Source organism: Dama dama, chromosome 14 (assembly GCF_033118175.1).
Source record: "Dama dama isolate Ldn47 chromosome 14, ASM3311817v1, whole genome shotgun sequence".
NCBI classification, from domain to species: domain Eukaryota; kingdom Metazoa; phylum Chordata; class Mammalia; order Artiodactyla; family Cervidae; genus Dama; species Dama dama.
Window position 1 is genome coordinate 65,729,108 of NC_083694.1, and position 16,737 is coordinate 65,745,844.

Sequence of the window (16,737 nt, forward strand, 5' to 3'; positions counted from 1 at the left end):
TGTCGGGCTGAATGCTGGAGTAAGGGAATTAAGTTAGACTCTCTGTGAGGATGCAGAACTTTGTTTGAGTGTCTCACTCTGGGAGTTAAACTAAGATGGCCCTGGTTTTATCCGATGAGATATATATATGTATCTATTCATCGTACAACTTTTCTCATCAAGTCAACATCTCGGAGTTGTATGGGATTTCCTCCTATCTCTTTTTTTCCCAAACAGAAGTTGTTTGTGGAGAATGAAGCATAATAGTCTCCCTTCCAAAGACAGATACAAGGGAGGGAGCATTGTCTTGGCGGGTCTTGTCTGGCACTGGCTGGAGACTCACTCAGCCCAGCACTGTCTCCCAACTGTGTCTGAGATGGGTAGCTGCACCCTAGCTTATTCACCAATGGATTTTCCACTTGGGTTGTGTGTCTTGGTTTTTCACTTGCAAAATGAGCCTCTAACAACTATTTGAAACGAAGTGACTTTATGATTTAGAAAGGGATGTTTTGCTAGCATTAGGAATTTTCTCTTCATGTATGTGACCACAAACAACTACACACATGTGTCATTGAGACAAATAGTGCTTGGTTCAGAGACACATGGATATGTCCTTTTCAAGATCTAAGATGCAGGGTTTCATCTCTGATAAAGCTCTAAGGCCTCTTCCACAATAACTAGGAATCTTCCAATTCTGTGGTTTCTTAAATCTGGACTGAAATAAAATTTTGGATCATATGTTTATATATAGAGAAAATCCTAGTTATTTCAGCCTTACATATAAGCATCCACATTTACATATCTGCATCCAATAAAGATATGTATGTGTGTGTGTATATATGTATACACACAAATACACTAAATACATATATACTTACATACATATATATGTAATACACATGAGTATATGCATCATCAACATTCAAATTCTGAATTTTCCTTAATATTAAAGAAATCCAAGAATGCTCTGCCATTGTTTTCTAGAAAATTTCTGGAACCCTTTTCCTGGACTATCCTGGCCTTTCTAGGCATGATTTTCCACTATCATTAGTGTAAGCTCAGGGAATACAAATTCATTTATTACTAGCCAAAGAGAAAACACAATTAGGAAAGTTAAAAATGTATAATTCTTTCCAAAAATAAAAGAGAAATGACCTTTGGTGATTTTCTGCTTTGCATTATATGCCCTACTCTTTCCCCTCCATTAGAGTAGATAATTGGGAGTTAACCAGGCTCACATACACTCTAACAGCCTTCTCTTCCAGTATGGACAGAGTATGGATAGAATCTATAATCTGAATATTAGTGCTTTTTTAAAAAATGAAATAGTCATCCAGGTATTTAATTGTTATTTACATAGAGTGAGTGATTATTTGCAAAGCTGAATGACTAAATGTATTCTAAAGGAATGGGAACAATTTCTTGTTGATTTACAGCATCTGGTATTTATAAAGCTACAAATCAACAGTCTCCCCCACCCTTGACCTTCCCCCCACCACACATGGGCAAAAACATGAATGCTTCTAGTATTAATATCTGCATCTACTGTTGAGTAGCACTGCGGGCTCAGAAACGCTGCTGATTCCCACCCTCTAGGTGGCTGCATTTCAATCACAGGTGAGTGATCCCTATGTATGCAGTTTGTAAAGCTCTTTGGACTTTTTCTGGTTGACGGGTGCTATGGAGATAATATAAAGCACTGTTTTATTATATCACAACACTGCAGATCACTGTACCAAGAGGAGTGATGGAGGTAACACGGACACCTATACATACATACACACACATATACACACACACACAGTAACAATTTTCTTCCTCTGCTCCATGTTCCCCTCCTAGAACTAAAGTATTGGGAGGGTTCCTGGAAGAACTAGGCCCTAGAAACTGGTCGCTTCTCAGCCAATGGGCAAATGTCCTTCAATCTGTCAGCTTCCAATGGTGCCCCACCAAGGTTCAAACCCCATCCCGGCCCACTGTGGCCCTCGACCTTTCTTTGACTAAAGATGCTTAACCAGCCGTTCAAGTTCCTGCCTGTCTCTGCCTTCCCATGCTGCCGAGTCTGCTGGCACGGAATGAGGAGGAAACACGCCTTCCACTTAAGGAGCTCGGCCAGGGAAGGAGAGAGATAAAAGGCTGAAGTTGCTGCACAATTCAAAAGCACAACAGGACGGAAAACAGAACTTTTCTTTCAAGGCCAAGTAAAACATGGGTGAAGGAGAGCCTGCAATGGGTCGGCCTGCAAAAGGGGGCCAGTGATGCAACTCGGGCATCGGGCACAAAACCCACCGCCGAGGGAGGGGAGCGCTGGAGAAAGGAGTACGTTTCGGCAGCTCATGGCTTCTCCATGGCAGAGATAAGAACTTTACACACGGGGGGTGGGCAGGGGAGGGTGGGGGGGTGGGAAGAGTACCCAGCCCTAATAAACTAATCTCAGCTAATGTAATGTTTATTGAATTCCTTGGATAATGATACCAGGCGTGTCATTATCATCATCAAAACCCAATCTCTGTTTTAAAAAGTTACAGATGATTAACACAACATCAAGTTGCTGCAAACAATTACTTAAAACCCCCACACAGACACAGACGCACGCGCGCACACACACACGCACACGCACACACACACACAGAACCAGGAGGTCCCCATATTCTGTAGAATGAGGGAGGCTGCAGCTGTAGGCCGACAGCTTTCACATCCTCATTTGAATAATGTGTCCTGAATCTGTCACTTTATTCATTCTCCTTATGCTCAGTGTACTCTACATCAACAACAAATTAAGTTGTAAATAAGAGACAATCATCACTTTTGTTTTTAAGCAGCTACTGCAGAGAGAATTTCAATGTACGCTCCTTTCGACAGTGGGGAAAAAGAGGTGCTAGAGTTTGCTTTCCTAAGCACAAATATGGGGAAACTAACAGAAACGAAAACAGAAACAGTTCACTGTGGCTAAGGGGAGGGAAAAAAAAAATTCTCTAAAGCGCATCCCTCCAGGACCAGCTGAAATTTCTTCCAAGAAGTTATTAAGACATATAATGACAGAGGAGAAGTTTCCGGGAGTAGAACGAAAATCCGTGCGCTCAGTCCTTTGGCCTTAATACACAAGGAGCCTCCTTGCTTGGCACAGCTTTGGACCGAAGGACAAGTGCATTAAATCAATTACAACACAGGTGTATTCACTAAACGACCCCATACTCATCTCCATTAACTTCTAAGAGTTCAAATTACTACCTCATGCACAGAAATTGAAAACATAAATACTGAAAAATGTCCTTACCTTTACATCAGAGAAGTAGGTCTTCAGCATGTTGGAGCTGGGATAACGGGTATAAAAGAACATGAGCTTTGCTTTTTTCAAGTGATTGGGTGACAATCCTTCCTGCATGTAGGATGCAATTGGTTAAGGAGATAATTTCTTGAAACGCAGGTACCTACCATCCCTCCCTCCCCCCTGCCAGGAGTCTGGAGGCCCACCCAGTAGCCACGGGAATTCTGGAAGATAAAGGACTCTGGCCATGGAATTCATCACTAACTTGCTGTTGCTGGCTCAGAATGAACATTGCTGGTCAGAAATTGCCAAACACAACAGTGAGGATGCACAATTGAGTTGTGGGATCTTGGTGACTTCCTGGTGAGGATGGCAAAACATTTATTCCCCCTGTTTGAGGTCCTGAGGCTATCTATATGGTCACTTGTTGCTAAGGAGACAAATGCGTCCAACAGGTATTGCACAACTCTTATCATGAGAGTTTTTTTTCCTTCTTTGCATTACAGTTCTGTTTGTTCTTCTCTTTGCTCTCTGCAGTTGACATCCAATTATTATACTAATGTAAGTGAAAATATAAAATGCATTATTTTGATCACTGTTAGGCAAGCTTCACATTTTACCTTTTAGTGCTAATATAACGGAGCATCTTGACTCACTTTCTTCCTATCTTATTATTATATCTTGTTAATTGTTTTCCTTTTCAATAATAGCTAAAACTTGGGAGGGGTAGTTTGGGTACTGAGAGAACAGGGAGGGGGTGTTGCTTTTGTTAAAGCAAGGATCCAAAACCAAATACAATTTGCCTCTCCTGGATTTATAGTTAACTCCTTGGAGAGTGGCACAGTGGTTGGGGCTAACAAATCAATAAATGTGGGTTAGCAGATCAATAAATGGCCACTTACCCAAAATAAGAAGGCCTATTTATCTGGAAACATCATTACCTTTTAGATCTGTAAACAGCAGCAACTAAAACAGTTCCCAAGAGAATGTGAGGCTAACCATAACAATCCCGGCTTCCTGATTCTCCCCCAGATTCTTGGCACTCCTCAGCACACTCGGAGCGGGGATGGTTCTGGTCACATCTGTGCCGCAGCCTGGCCCTGCCATTTCCTCAGCAAATTAATGGCTTTATAATTTATCAGAAATGAAGACGCACGTGGAGAAAATCAATGTGGTCCCCCACAAGGTCAATTAAGGGTCCTTCCTAGAAGCTCCTCTAAGGATTTTCTCTTAAAAGAGAATCCGAGAAAAAAAAAAAAAATAAGGAAAAAGAAGAAAAGAAAATGTGCATGTGTGGTTGTATGCACACATGCACAAGCACACACACACTTGGCTAACAAGCTCCACAACCATTTCACACCACATGAAGCAAGGTCAAATAAACACAGATATTTAAGAAAGGCAAAGGTTTCTAAATGACCTCCATCAAGTACAGCGTGCCCAACCTCAGGAACAGAGGGGGAAACCTGAAAGTTCCTAGAGAAGCATAATTGAATTAATATTGATAAGCTCTTGACTACGTATAAGAGGAGGCTTAACCAAATATAATGCTGAGAATTTGATCAATTAGCATTCCCTTTAGTATCATGCAATTTGAAAAAGATCACCTTGGTCTGTGAATTGAAAAGTTAATGCCTTTTGTTTTCACTGAAAATAAACACTAAACACCGAAGAAAGAAATCTTGATGTGAGATCTGTAAGCCAAAGCAGCTTAACTGAACTTGTGTTTTTGTTTGAGATCCTTAATGATTACAAAGACGATAATTTATGACTGACATACTTCTTGTGCCAAGGAAAGAGCTGAAAGGCCCTCCAGTAACCTCCATTAGACCGAGAGAGGGGACTAAAGGAGCCCGGCACACTTCAGGACCATCTGTCCAAATGGATAAGTGAAATAATAGTTGCAAGCTGTCTCCTATTGCCTCGTGATAAGAGTTTTAGGCAAGTCCAAACTTCAACAAACATGCTCAGATCTGGGTTCTAATCTGTTCTTTCAGACCGGCTACATTCAAACAACCTGGTACATTTAATTATTAGCGGGGAAAAGTCCCAAATCTTTTCAAATTTGGTCTCACACAAAGCAAACTGCTTTGCTGCGGCTCTCAGAGATTTCTTGAGCCACCAAAACTTCCTGGAGCTTTCAATGTCTTTAAATTATGCTAAGATGTTTTCATCATTTTTATTAAAAAAAAAACAAAAGAGCAAAGTATCCATCTTCTTTTGATTGGGATTTAGAGGCTTTTTATTTCATGACAAAATCATCCTAATTTGAATTTCTCAAGTCCTTTTTTTTTTTTTTTTTTTGCTTTAAAATGCTTCCTGTTGGAAATACTTGGAATCGATCAGTGGCAACGGAACACAGAATACATCTTTATTTCTTGCTCATCGTGTAATGAAGATAAAATTCCCATAAAATATATGTTTCTAATAAACTATTAAAAATAGCTAATGAAAGATTTAAAAGCCAACAGTTAGATAATCCTTTTTTTTTCCTCCTCAAAATAAATCTGAACTGACCAATTGGTTAATTTCCCTTTTAAGTGCTTGTGCTGAAAAGCAACTGTTCTTCCAAGAAAGCACTAGCTGTTTCCAGGATACTTACACACGCACAATGACTCATGATGGAATAGATTCAGTAAACATACAGCTGTACTGAACACGAGCTAAGCTCCATTCAAGGCCAGGAAAGAAAATGAGCACAAATAAATATTAAGGAGGTAAAGGGGGGGGGGGTGGGGTGAGGGGGGATGGAGCGCAAACAAGATCTGTCCCGGCAGCTCATGTGGCTTTGCCTCAATTCTCTTAGCCATAGCTTTGTGAAGACAGATGACATTCAATTCTATGTATAATGCAAAATAGACAATAACTGCTGAAACTTGAGACAGCTGCCAGGTGTAAAAAAAAAAAAAGGAAAAGAAAAAGAAAAAAAAGAAGAAAAGATGATAAATCCATAAATTAATGAAAGACATCTGCTGGGGAATATAAAAGATCAGAGAAGTAGGGGACTGCAGCTGAACCTAAAACGGTGTTCAAACAACCTGAGGATGTAAGTGTTGTCTGTTTACCAAGCACGATATAACCTCACCTAAACAACAGCCGCAGGAGCAGCGGAGGCAGCAAAAAGGCAAATGGGAGGATAATAGGTTGTGAAGGCTGCAGGAAGAAAATTCTTTTTTTTCCCCAGCTGAATCCTGAATTGTGCCTAGAGGTTTTACGTGCTGCAGGGCCAACCAAAAAGATCGGGAGTACTAATTCTCAAACGTTTTTGAAATCTGGAGGATTTTAGCTTTCTCCTTAAGCTCTGATTTGCTATGTTTCTAAGAGACTTTTCCTCCTTAGACACCTTAAATGGGCAGAAAAGATCTAAATTCTCACATTTCATAAAGGGAGAGAGCCAGTTGTGGCTCCACTAAGAAGTTTAACATAATCAATGGGATGTGTAGTTTATGGATTATTTTTAAATGTACTTACTTCATAATCAGAGGGAGGGAGAAGAGAGGAACCCAGAGTCTTCCAGTCTTTAACAGTCATGTTTCCCTACAGATAATACACCTAATAGAACTCCTGTGGCCCCACATGACTTCCAAAATTGTAAAAAATCAACTTCTACGGATTCATTCATATTTTAGAAATTCACTTTGAATTCAGGTTTTCTGGGTGGATTTTTAGCTTCAAATTATTAAGCCATTTTCCTTTTTGAACCTCAAGTATTTTTTAACATTCTCCCTAAAAGTCCAACAGGGAAAGCTGGCTGCCGGGCTGCAGAGTCTCCGTTTCTTCACCTGCACGTCTTAACCACGCTTGGAACATGGCTCTTGGGCTTTACTTGGGTGCATGCAAATGTTTGAGGCCCGAACAAGGCTATTTTTCTTGAGATGCAAAGAGGATGAATGACAAGGAACATCAGGAGGAAAAACAATTGGCTGGCTGTTTCTTTTGGAATTTGAATAAAACTTAATATTTGATTAAATAGATTCATTTGCAAAGACACTGAACAAATTTTTTATATCCAAGACATGAGCTTTTGGGGCAGGTGCACTGACATTCAGTTTACCATGCACACATTCACTACTGCCTTTCTATCAGAAAAGATACCAAGGTAGTGCATTTCATGACATAGAACATATATGCTTAATGCGCAGGGCTTGGAATGGATTTATCTGATAAGCTGGTGTCCTTGATAGTTCTTATCTGGGCTCCTTTGTTCAAAGAAACAGATGATGCCTTTGGGGTGGGAAAGAATCGTTCCTTAAGTATTCAGTTATCCATTACAGTTTGGAAAGCCATGAACTAAAGAGAAAAGCAATAATGGCAATCATGAAGATACCATTTCATCCCATTTCTCCTCATTTTGATGGAGCTTTTCAAAGGATAACTGCCTAACAGTTTCGGATATGGCCTTGTCTACTTAAACTGAAGTCCGCTTGCTTGCTCTGATTCCTAGAGAGTTCTTTAAACTAAAAGCTTGAGAATTTTGCCTAGGCACCATCATCAGGAAAGTCAAGGGAAGAACTCATGGCCACACAAGATGGTAGAAAAGGAGATCCAGTCTCCCAACAAACACTCCTGTTCTCACGGCCTTCAGAACTGTGTAGACTCCAGAAAATGGTACTCGCCTATCTTTTTCCTGAGAAATAATAGAGCAAAGAGATAAATGGTTAACAGGGCGAGGTTGTGGAGGGGAAAAAAGAAAGAAACAGAAGCTGGAAGGCCAGCAGGAAGGAAATGTAATCATTAATTGCAGGAAGAGGCCAAAACTATTTAGCGACACATAAGAAATAACTCCAGGTGTAAGCAACTAGTATTTCATAGGAACACAGGTGTTTCCAAACCATCCCTGTTGAGCAGAATCTTCTACCATAAGAGAGAGAAGTTATTCATTCCTTTGAAGAAGAAGCAACTAAATTCTCTTTAAAGCCTTTGATATGTATAGAAAGAAAAGGAAGTTCTTTCTATTCAAATCCTCAAAATTCCTCAGGGGATTTAGAGAGGGTGAGACAGAGAGCATAGGCAACATTTAGAGCAACCCAAAGATGGTTTTCTTAGAAGATTCAACTTATTTAAAAAACCACCACCAGAATCCAGCATCTTGAGTTCAAGAGTTAAGTATGGCCTTATAAGACTTTGAAACCTGGCTTCAAATAGTCATCCAAATGGGTGTGTGTGTGTGTGTGTGTGTGTGTGTGTGTGTGTGTGTGTGTGACAGAGAGAGTGAGGGGAGAGAGAACCCACCATCACTACAACTGGCTTCAAAATGAAGTAAGAGATCTCCAAGGAGCAATGGGGTCTGGCCCTGGACATGAGCCTGGTATGAGCCCCAGAAGACACTCTCCTGAGAAGCGTAAAAAAAATAAAATAAAAAATCAATGCCTGTGTCTTTGTACGTCGCCTTTCTCATCACCAATATTTCAATTTGACCAATGTTTGTTGCCTGCTTATGGTGTATGACATGGTGCCTGGCACAGCTTTGATTCAAGACTGGGGGATTCAACCTCAGATCTCCGAAAGTTAGATTTGTAAATCAGCAACCAAACCATGACTCATCTATTTATGTCTTAAGTCCTCACATCTTTCCCTCCAGACATTATCCTCTTCTTCCTCTCTACAGAAAGAGACTCTGTACTTAACTGCCCAAGTGGGTCTCACATGTGTATCACACATTCACCTTACCAGAAATCTTCACTGCTATCCTGAGTTGGCTGGAAAAGATGACCTTCATATCAAGGAAAACACATTTCTACCACAGCTGGGACTTTGCCCTTACATGGCAGCCTCTGGAGTGGGGTTAGATATGAAAATGCCAGTCTCTAGTCATCAAGACGATTGCTCAAAACCCTCACGTTAGCAGCAGCCAACTTAATAGCTAAATTTTATATCCATCTGGCAATTTCTTATAAAAGAAACATGCCTCTACTTGCCTCCAAATGCTACTATTCTACTCCCCCAAAACATCAACCACACAATTTTTAAAAAATTTACTAAAAGGACCAATTTATAGAGAAAAAAAAAAAAAAATCACGAGTTAAAAATAACTAGAGTTCAGGACAGGTCTAATGAAAAAATATAACTGGCATTTCAAAAGTCAGGTTCAAAATATAAAAGAGACCTAAAAAGAGGCATTTTTAAAGTTGAATACAGCTGAGTTTTATATTTAATTGTGCTCTCTCGCTTTCCAAAATAATTTGCTTTGTGTATGTTAGGACAAAAGATTTCTGTGTATGGCTGAACAGAGGTTAATCATGCATAGAGGCAGCTGCACCAGACCCGAAGAACAGACCTTGGGAGAACGAGAGAGACGGATGTCGTCTGAATAAATCAGTACCTGTATATTTCCCTAAAAAAAAAAAAAAAAAATCCCCCTTAAAGATAAGGAGAGCATCTAACTCCCCATCCACATTCATCTTTCTCCCACTGCAGACTCCCACCAGCAAAGTGTTCCTCATGAGATTTAATCAGGCCTTCTTTAAACGAACCAGGAGCCTTCTAGATGGCTAAAGGGAGAATTTTCTTATGGAATCTTGGGGATCTCGAAACTGACTTTACTCCACTATAAAACTTGCTATGTTAAAATGCAATGAGTGCAATATTACACTGAGATTTCCCCCCTCCCCCATGCTCTAAAAATACTCTTGGGGGGAAAAAAAGAAGAAGAAGATAATACGGGAAGAAACAGCAGGAAAAAACACGGCTGCAAAATCACAGATGAAATAGGAGCGCTTGCAGGCAATCAACAACTTGTGAAAGTTGCAGGCATGTTGGTTTCCTGTAACACTTTTGTGCAACCAGAAGTGCCACGCACGTGTTGATAAAAGCCTACGACTCCGAATAAAGAGAACAGACTGGAGAAGACAGGAATCTACATGACTCTAAAACCTTGGGTAAACCTGACCTCGGGGGGAAGCCTTCTTGGTTTCAGTTTGTTTTCTCTTTGGGGTGGGGGGGGGGGGGGGGAGGGCAAATGAAAGGATATTGCACTTCCCGAATACGGTGAGATCTCAGACATGTCTTGAAGATCGCCACACTCAGATTTGATGAGAGACAAGGAGAGCCCTTCCGCGGTGCTGGGTGGGTGTGCTGGTGAACAGGGGTGGTGGCTCAGGTGGTGCGACGACATCTTGGTCCTCAGACTCGTGGTCTCCCTAGTTAAGTCTAAGGATTCAGGAGAGGCTCGGTCTTTCCCCGAGAAGGAGCCGGTGGGAGCACCTATTGGACTCTGAAACGGGTAGGCCATCAAGGGGAGGGGGAAGGGGTGGCGGAAGGTGGACGTGGTGAAGCCCGCGGTGGCCGACAGGGGCGACTGGTGCAGGGGCTGGTGGTGTCCGCCGGCCGGGGGGCCGGGGGCAGACTGGTCCGAGGAGTTTTTGCGGACCACCAGGGGCAGCGCTTCGGTCTGGTCTGTGGAACCCGGCATCTGCACGTTGCCAAAGGTGTCCAGGGGATTCGGAATGATGACATCGCCAAAGCACTGCAGGCGCTGGTTGGCGGTGTGGAAGTTGTGGTTCTCCCCGTTGACTGCGAACCTGGCCTGGGGGATCTGCAGCGGTGGGAAGACCTGAGGAACCTGGCGGGAAGGTTTGGCCGAGAAGACTTTGACCACCGTGTCCACCACTTGCGACATGGCAGTGTTCAGTTCCTGTTTCAAGGTCTCGGCCAAGTGTTTGCCTTCGGGCTGCAGCGAGTTGGGCCCGGGGTCTCGTTCTTTGTGGCTGCCTTCCCGCTTGGGCTTGTTTTCGGCCATTTCCTGCTCCCGGATCAGGGCCCGGGCTCGGTCGATGAACTGCCCCGGGTCCAGCTCGCACATCTCATTGTCTGACCTCCCCACCGAGTCCTGGGCCCGGGCCTCCAGGATCTCGGAGCGCATGCTGTCTTCAGACAGGTTACCATCTTCATCATTTTCAGAATCGGTGCTGTCGTAGATTTGGTAGAACTTTTCCTGCAGCTGGCGCAGCTGTTTCTGCATGTCCTCCAGCTGCTGCTTCAGCTGTCGGCGCTCCTCTCGCTTCTGTTCTTTGCGGGCTGAAACCAGCTGCTGGAAACTCTGCTGCTGCTGCTGGGGCAGCTTCTGCTTGCGTTTGTTTTCTCGGTAACTTTCTCGGGGACTCACAGACTGCGGGGCCATCTCTCTTTCATTTTCATTGCCCCGTAATGCCACACTGGGGGAATGGCTCATACCCCGGATTATATTCTCAACCCGGGCGCGCTTTGCTCTCAGGTGCTCGTCACATAAGCGATCCATATCAAACTGGCTCATAGTAGGCCTGCCAAAAGGGGAAAGACACTCTGGGGGGCTGTCTCTTGAAGAGTTGCTGCATATATCCTCCTGATGTACTTCGGAGCCTGTACTAGAGAGACCGCTGGCTTGGAAACTGGGCTCTGTGCCACCATTTTTGTTCATGTTATTTTTCAACAGCTGGGAAATTATGGTTGCTCCTGGAAAAGGCATCATGGCATCTTCATACGAGTTCGCCCTCTTCAGCAGCTTGCGGAGTACGTTTGACTTCTCCCCATCTGCATGCTGCACCACTGAATACTCAACATCCTGCTCGGAACCTTGGGGATTCATGGCACTAAAAAACGTGGCTCTTGCCTTAGCGAAAAATGCAGATGCTGTCCCTACCGTCCTTTTCACTCCAATGTCAACTCTTCTCCTCTTGGTTTGCCGGCTTAAGAGGGCTGTGCTGTCATGGTCAGGCATCACTGGACAGTTATTGTGCCATCTTCAAAAGCTCGTCAGCTGGGCACAGCTCAAGAATCCCGGGACCCTGGCCAACAGAACAAAAGGACTGATGAATCATTTTCTTTAAATTTCTCCAAATTTCCTGACCTCAATCCTGAATCAAATGCAAAATGCATAGGCTCTGGGATTTATGGCACATTACAATTATTGCAATTTATTATGCACTCTGCTTGAAATGAAACATTTTTAAATATTTCTGCTCCACTGGTTTAAGATGGATTAAGATTAAAAAAAAAAAAAGCAAAAACTGCTTAAGCACCAGTAATATGATTCTCTTTCACAAATGCCTAAAATGATACTGTTTATCTTCAGAAGAAACAGTAGATTATAAGAACACAGCCTCTGACAACCAATTGATTAAATTTTGGGCACTGAGATTCATATTACAAAAGCAGATAAAAGTGGTCCATACTTAAGAAATAAGGTTAAATTTTGAGGATGCATGAAATCTGAATGAAAAATTCCATTTCTGCCATAGAATTACTGTGGCTTTAATGCTATTAAGGGGAAACGAGTCTAAAGAATGCAAATATTTCACATACACCCTTTATTACTGAATTTTAAAATATTTTTGTCATATGTGAAATGGGGAAGAGAACACTCCCATCAGCATCTTTCCAACACAAATGGTCAATTTAACATGGAAATAAATGCACAAATACTCATTTTACAAGCCTGCTTATTTAGCACAGATATGCGGGGTTTTTTATTACTAAAAATCACATCTGAAGATGGTGTCTGTTGCTGGATTTTAATGTAAGTATAAGGATATTTATAAATTTTTATCTTGTCTTTTTGATGACTTAAATTTTAAAGTTGGACTCAGTGCAAAAGAAGGACATTATCACATTTTAGAAATCCATACGTGGAACAATAAATTGAGTTAGGCAAGGATAAATACATCATCAGTACTAGTTTTTGTGTTTTTTTTTCCTATAATCTGCCAAAATAATACTTCAAATGCCTGAAGAAACTCTTTAACATACACCATTTGTGAATCTTATTTCTCATGCCAAATTAAAACATTAAAAAAAAAAAAAAAGACTGAAAGGAGATACATAAAGAAGAAAGAAGATAATGTCAATGAACTATGTGAGAAAGGGAAATACTGTCTCTGCATATGAACTTCCATTGTTTCTTAGGAACACAATATAAAAAGAGAATATCCTTCCTTGCATTTTACAAAAGGCACTTGACATATTTTGTGGTGTTAACCAGTGATGCTAACCCCAATTCTGTCTAAACGTTAAGATGTCACATCTCCTTGCTTACAATGGACGTTTTAAGAAGAAAATGAAAATATTTTTTTTTTCACACGGGGTTTATCTAATATTAAACTTCACGTTTGCTTAACAGAGCACATCTTCACAATAACAGGGTCTATTGCCAAAGGCAGCGTGCAGAGTGTTTGGAAGAGCTCCCATCTCTTTCGGTTCACCTGTAAAAACATCTACGTGCTCCCTAGGACTGCATCTGTGGCTAGTTTTAAAGAATGACTATCCATGCAAATAGGCATAATTTCAGCATGAAATAACCTGTAAAAATCAAGAAAAAGCTCAATGCTTAGATGGCAATGTGTATTTTTTTTTTAAGCAACAAAGATGTCATCCTGCAACCCTTGTTCCCAGTATTCCTATGAAGATGCAACCTTTAAATAAAACCTGGTTCAGAGTGTCAAGAAAGCAACACGATGCTTCTTTATATGTTTTTTTGGATGCTTGAGGGTAAAATAGTTTTTGTGTGCCTCAGGATGAAATTTCCTAAACTTGGAATGGAATCAGATCTTGATAACTTCAGCATTAGGGTTCAAAATTAAATTCAAGATGATTGTGACCCCTCACACATTAATAAATGAAATTGGCTTCAGTAATACAAGAATCCAATGGCAAATATTTCACTAACATGTTAGATCTGATAAATCAGGTACAGCTGTAAAGTGAGAGAAAAAAGGGGGGGAAACAGACAAACAAGAAAAAAGATGAATTATTTTAAACCTCAGAAAGACTCGCATATTGAGGGGGAAGTCTTTGCAAGGAGGACTCTGTGTGTATATATCAGCTTTTCAAAAAGAGAGTTCATTGCCATTCTTTAAAAATTTTACCTCTTGTCTTTTTGTGTGTAAATCATTTTCCCCTTAATAGCACCTGAAAAGCACACAGATCTCCAATCAAAATGTTGAATAAACTTTCTGCAGTATTTTCTTCCCCTGTTCCTCTTAACATCCTATCTGGATTTTCCTCCTACCCACCCTTGTTATAGGAAGAGCATCTCTGCGAGAGAGGCTCAGAAACAACATGCTGGTATAAGAGATGAACACAAGGTCACCCACAGCCATCCTTCCTTTCCCAGCTGCCTCTACCTCTGCGTCAACTGCACTTCCTCTCCTCTAGCCGAGGTATCAACAGCTGCATCCCCACCTCATGCTTGAGCCAAGAGCTCTTTCTAAGGTGGAAAGAAATGATACGCTCATCTTCAGTGGCGAATGCGTGTTAATTAAACATGATCGTTGGGTGTTACAAGAAGAAACTATCCTGTAACTTCTTTAAAATTCCCCAAACGAAACTGATTTTTGCAATTCTCTTTCAACTGGTCAGCATTCTTAGATCAAATAATAATTTGTTTCTGTTTGGGGCTAAGGGAAATTACATACTTTAAGTCTTTTTGTAAAATGTACAGCTGAGACATAACAATCAGGACAAAACAAATGGGAAAACTAGGAAAAATGATATAATCCAGCAAGACAAGGCATTATATTAATAGGCATGAATAAATAAATCTCTCCATATAGCTTTGAGCTGAATTCAAAAATGAAGGTATAGGAGTCATACACATTGAGATTATAACCCATGGAGGCTATAGGAGAGATTAAATAAAATAACTGTTTGACTATAGTATTTTATCAGCATCATGTTTCATAAACAGTATATATAAATATTTTACCACACAAGAAAATGCATTGTTAAATGACTATAATATAAATTAAATCACCTGAAAATGCGTTCAAAAGTGCTTCCGTGACTACCCAGTTCAGAATTTAGAGAATACTATGGAATGAATTTATCAGTGATATCAACCTGCCCATTAAAGATTTTTTAAAATTCCCTTATTTCTTAATATATGTATTAAGCCATATGTTTCAACTACAATTATTATTGATTTTTATTATATTTAATCTTGAGTTTAACCCGGCAATGGGAAACCTTCTGATCAGCACTGGTGAACATCAATATCAGCAAGTATGCAGAAAAATACTGATACAGAATTTGAACCCAAATAAATGTATTATCGATCAATACACATATTCTATTCCTTTAAACTCCTTTTAATTAATATGAAAATCTACATAGAATATTTTATTATTAAATATTGGGTTGTACCACTTGTTTTCTAGCTACACAAATGCTTTAATAACTTCTATACGAGGAGTATCTTAACATTAGCAGATTCTTCCCAGAGAAAAGAGAAGAACAAACATCCAAGTACATTCAAGTCAGATTTTAAGGACTCCACAACATTCTTCATTAAAATCTGAATTATCTGAAGAATGTCAGATAACTTTACAAGGAGAATCCTAAGGAAGCTGATGATAATGTCAGTAGAAAAGAATTTTCAGGCAAGGATTTCAAAGGAACACTGCAGCGTGAAGTAGAAAGTGGTGAAGTGCTCTGCTTTAAGTTTATGTATGGATGAGTCCCTTCGCCGTTCATCTGAACCTAGCACAGCAGTGTTAACAGGCTATACTCCAGTACAAAATAAAAGTTTAAAGTTCGGGGGAAAAAAGTTATTTGGGGAAGGGGGTGCAACCTTTATGCCTCTATCTGGAGTCCAGATTCTGTACAAAGATGTGTTCACTATGGTTTTTATTCAAATAGTTCAGGTAAATCTTTCATGAAATGGGGAAGAAGGTACGGTTGGCATAGTTTCCTGCTTGGATTATATAGATTATCAGTCTTGACTGATAAAATGATTTGAAGAAATTGCTCAAGCCTATGCTTTTACTTCTTTTAGAAAACCACCTTTAAGTGGGCCTCTGATCTACTTGAATTAAGTCCCTTATGAAATTTCAAGTGGAATAACACCAACAAAGAACCCTGTGAATCCATCTGGAAATCAGTAATTCAAGGGGGAAAATCAGATGACTTGATTTAGGTACTCCCCTCCCCAACCCCACTGGCCCCCCCCCCCCCCCCCCCCCCCGCCCAGGCCCCCTACCAAGCTATCCCCGTAACTGTATTTAAGAGTTCATTTCTGCTAATTAGCAACTTTCTCCTTGGAGATGTTCCTGCTATAAGGTTAAGAAAGCCTTTGGTGTTTACTGTGAATAATCCACTTGATATTAGTTAATACTTAAATTAATTAAGATTGTATTGTCAAAAGCTTATAACAGACTCTAAATTTTCCTATCATAGAGTTCTCAAATCAGAACCATTTCATTTAAAATTCCTCCATTCTATCAAAATTTCCATACATTTTTCACCTGCAAGATGAAAACAGCAATTGTCTGGAACATGCCTAAAATATTCATTTCTACTTATTTAAAAAGTAATAATTCACCAGATTAGTAAACAAAAGGGAGTGAGAAATAACTTCAAGGAGAAACAATTTTTTTTCTTTCTGAAGAGAACTGAAATACTCTAACTGTCCTTTGAAGCTTTAGAATACACCAGGCAATAAGGTTTTAGAAATTTCTTATGTATATGTCCTTTACAATATATACAGATACTTAATTAGAATCCAATTATAACATATCAGG

General features: G+C 40.4%; 1 protein-coding gene across 6 annotated transcripts in view; it reads right to left on the reverse strand.

Annotated features, from left to right (window-relative positions):
• The window catches only part of PROX1 (prospero homeobox 1), a 55,304-nt gene that overhangs the window by 34,646 nt on the left and 3,921 nt on the right, over nucleotides 1-16,737 (reverse strand). For all 6 annotated transcript variants that reach the window (XM_061160958.1, XM_061160960.1, XM_061160963.1 and 3 more), the window contains exons 2-3: nucleotides 10,216-12,009; nucleotides 3,257-3,362 (exon numbers count right to left, since the gene is read on the reverse strand). In XM_061160958.1, coding sequence (XP_061016941.1) covers nucleotides 3,257-3,362; nucleotides 10,216-11,942 — 1,833 coding nt within the window. In that variant the 5' untranslated portion in view covers nucleotides 11,943-12,009. The remainder of the gene's footprint in view (nucleotides 1-3,256; nucleotides 3,363-10,215; nucleotides 12,010-16,737) is intronic.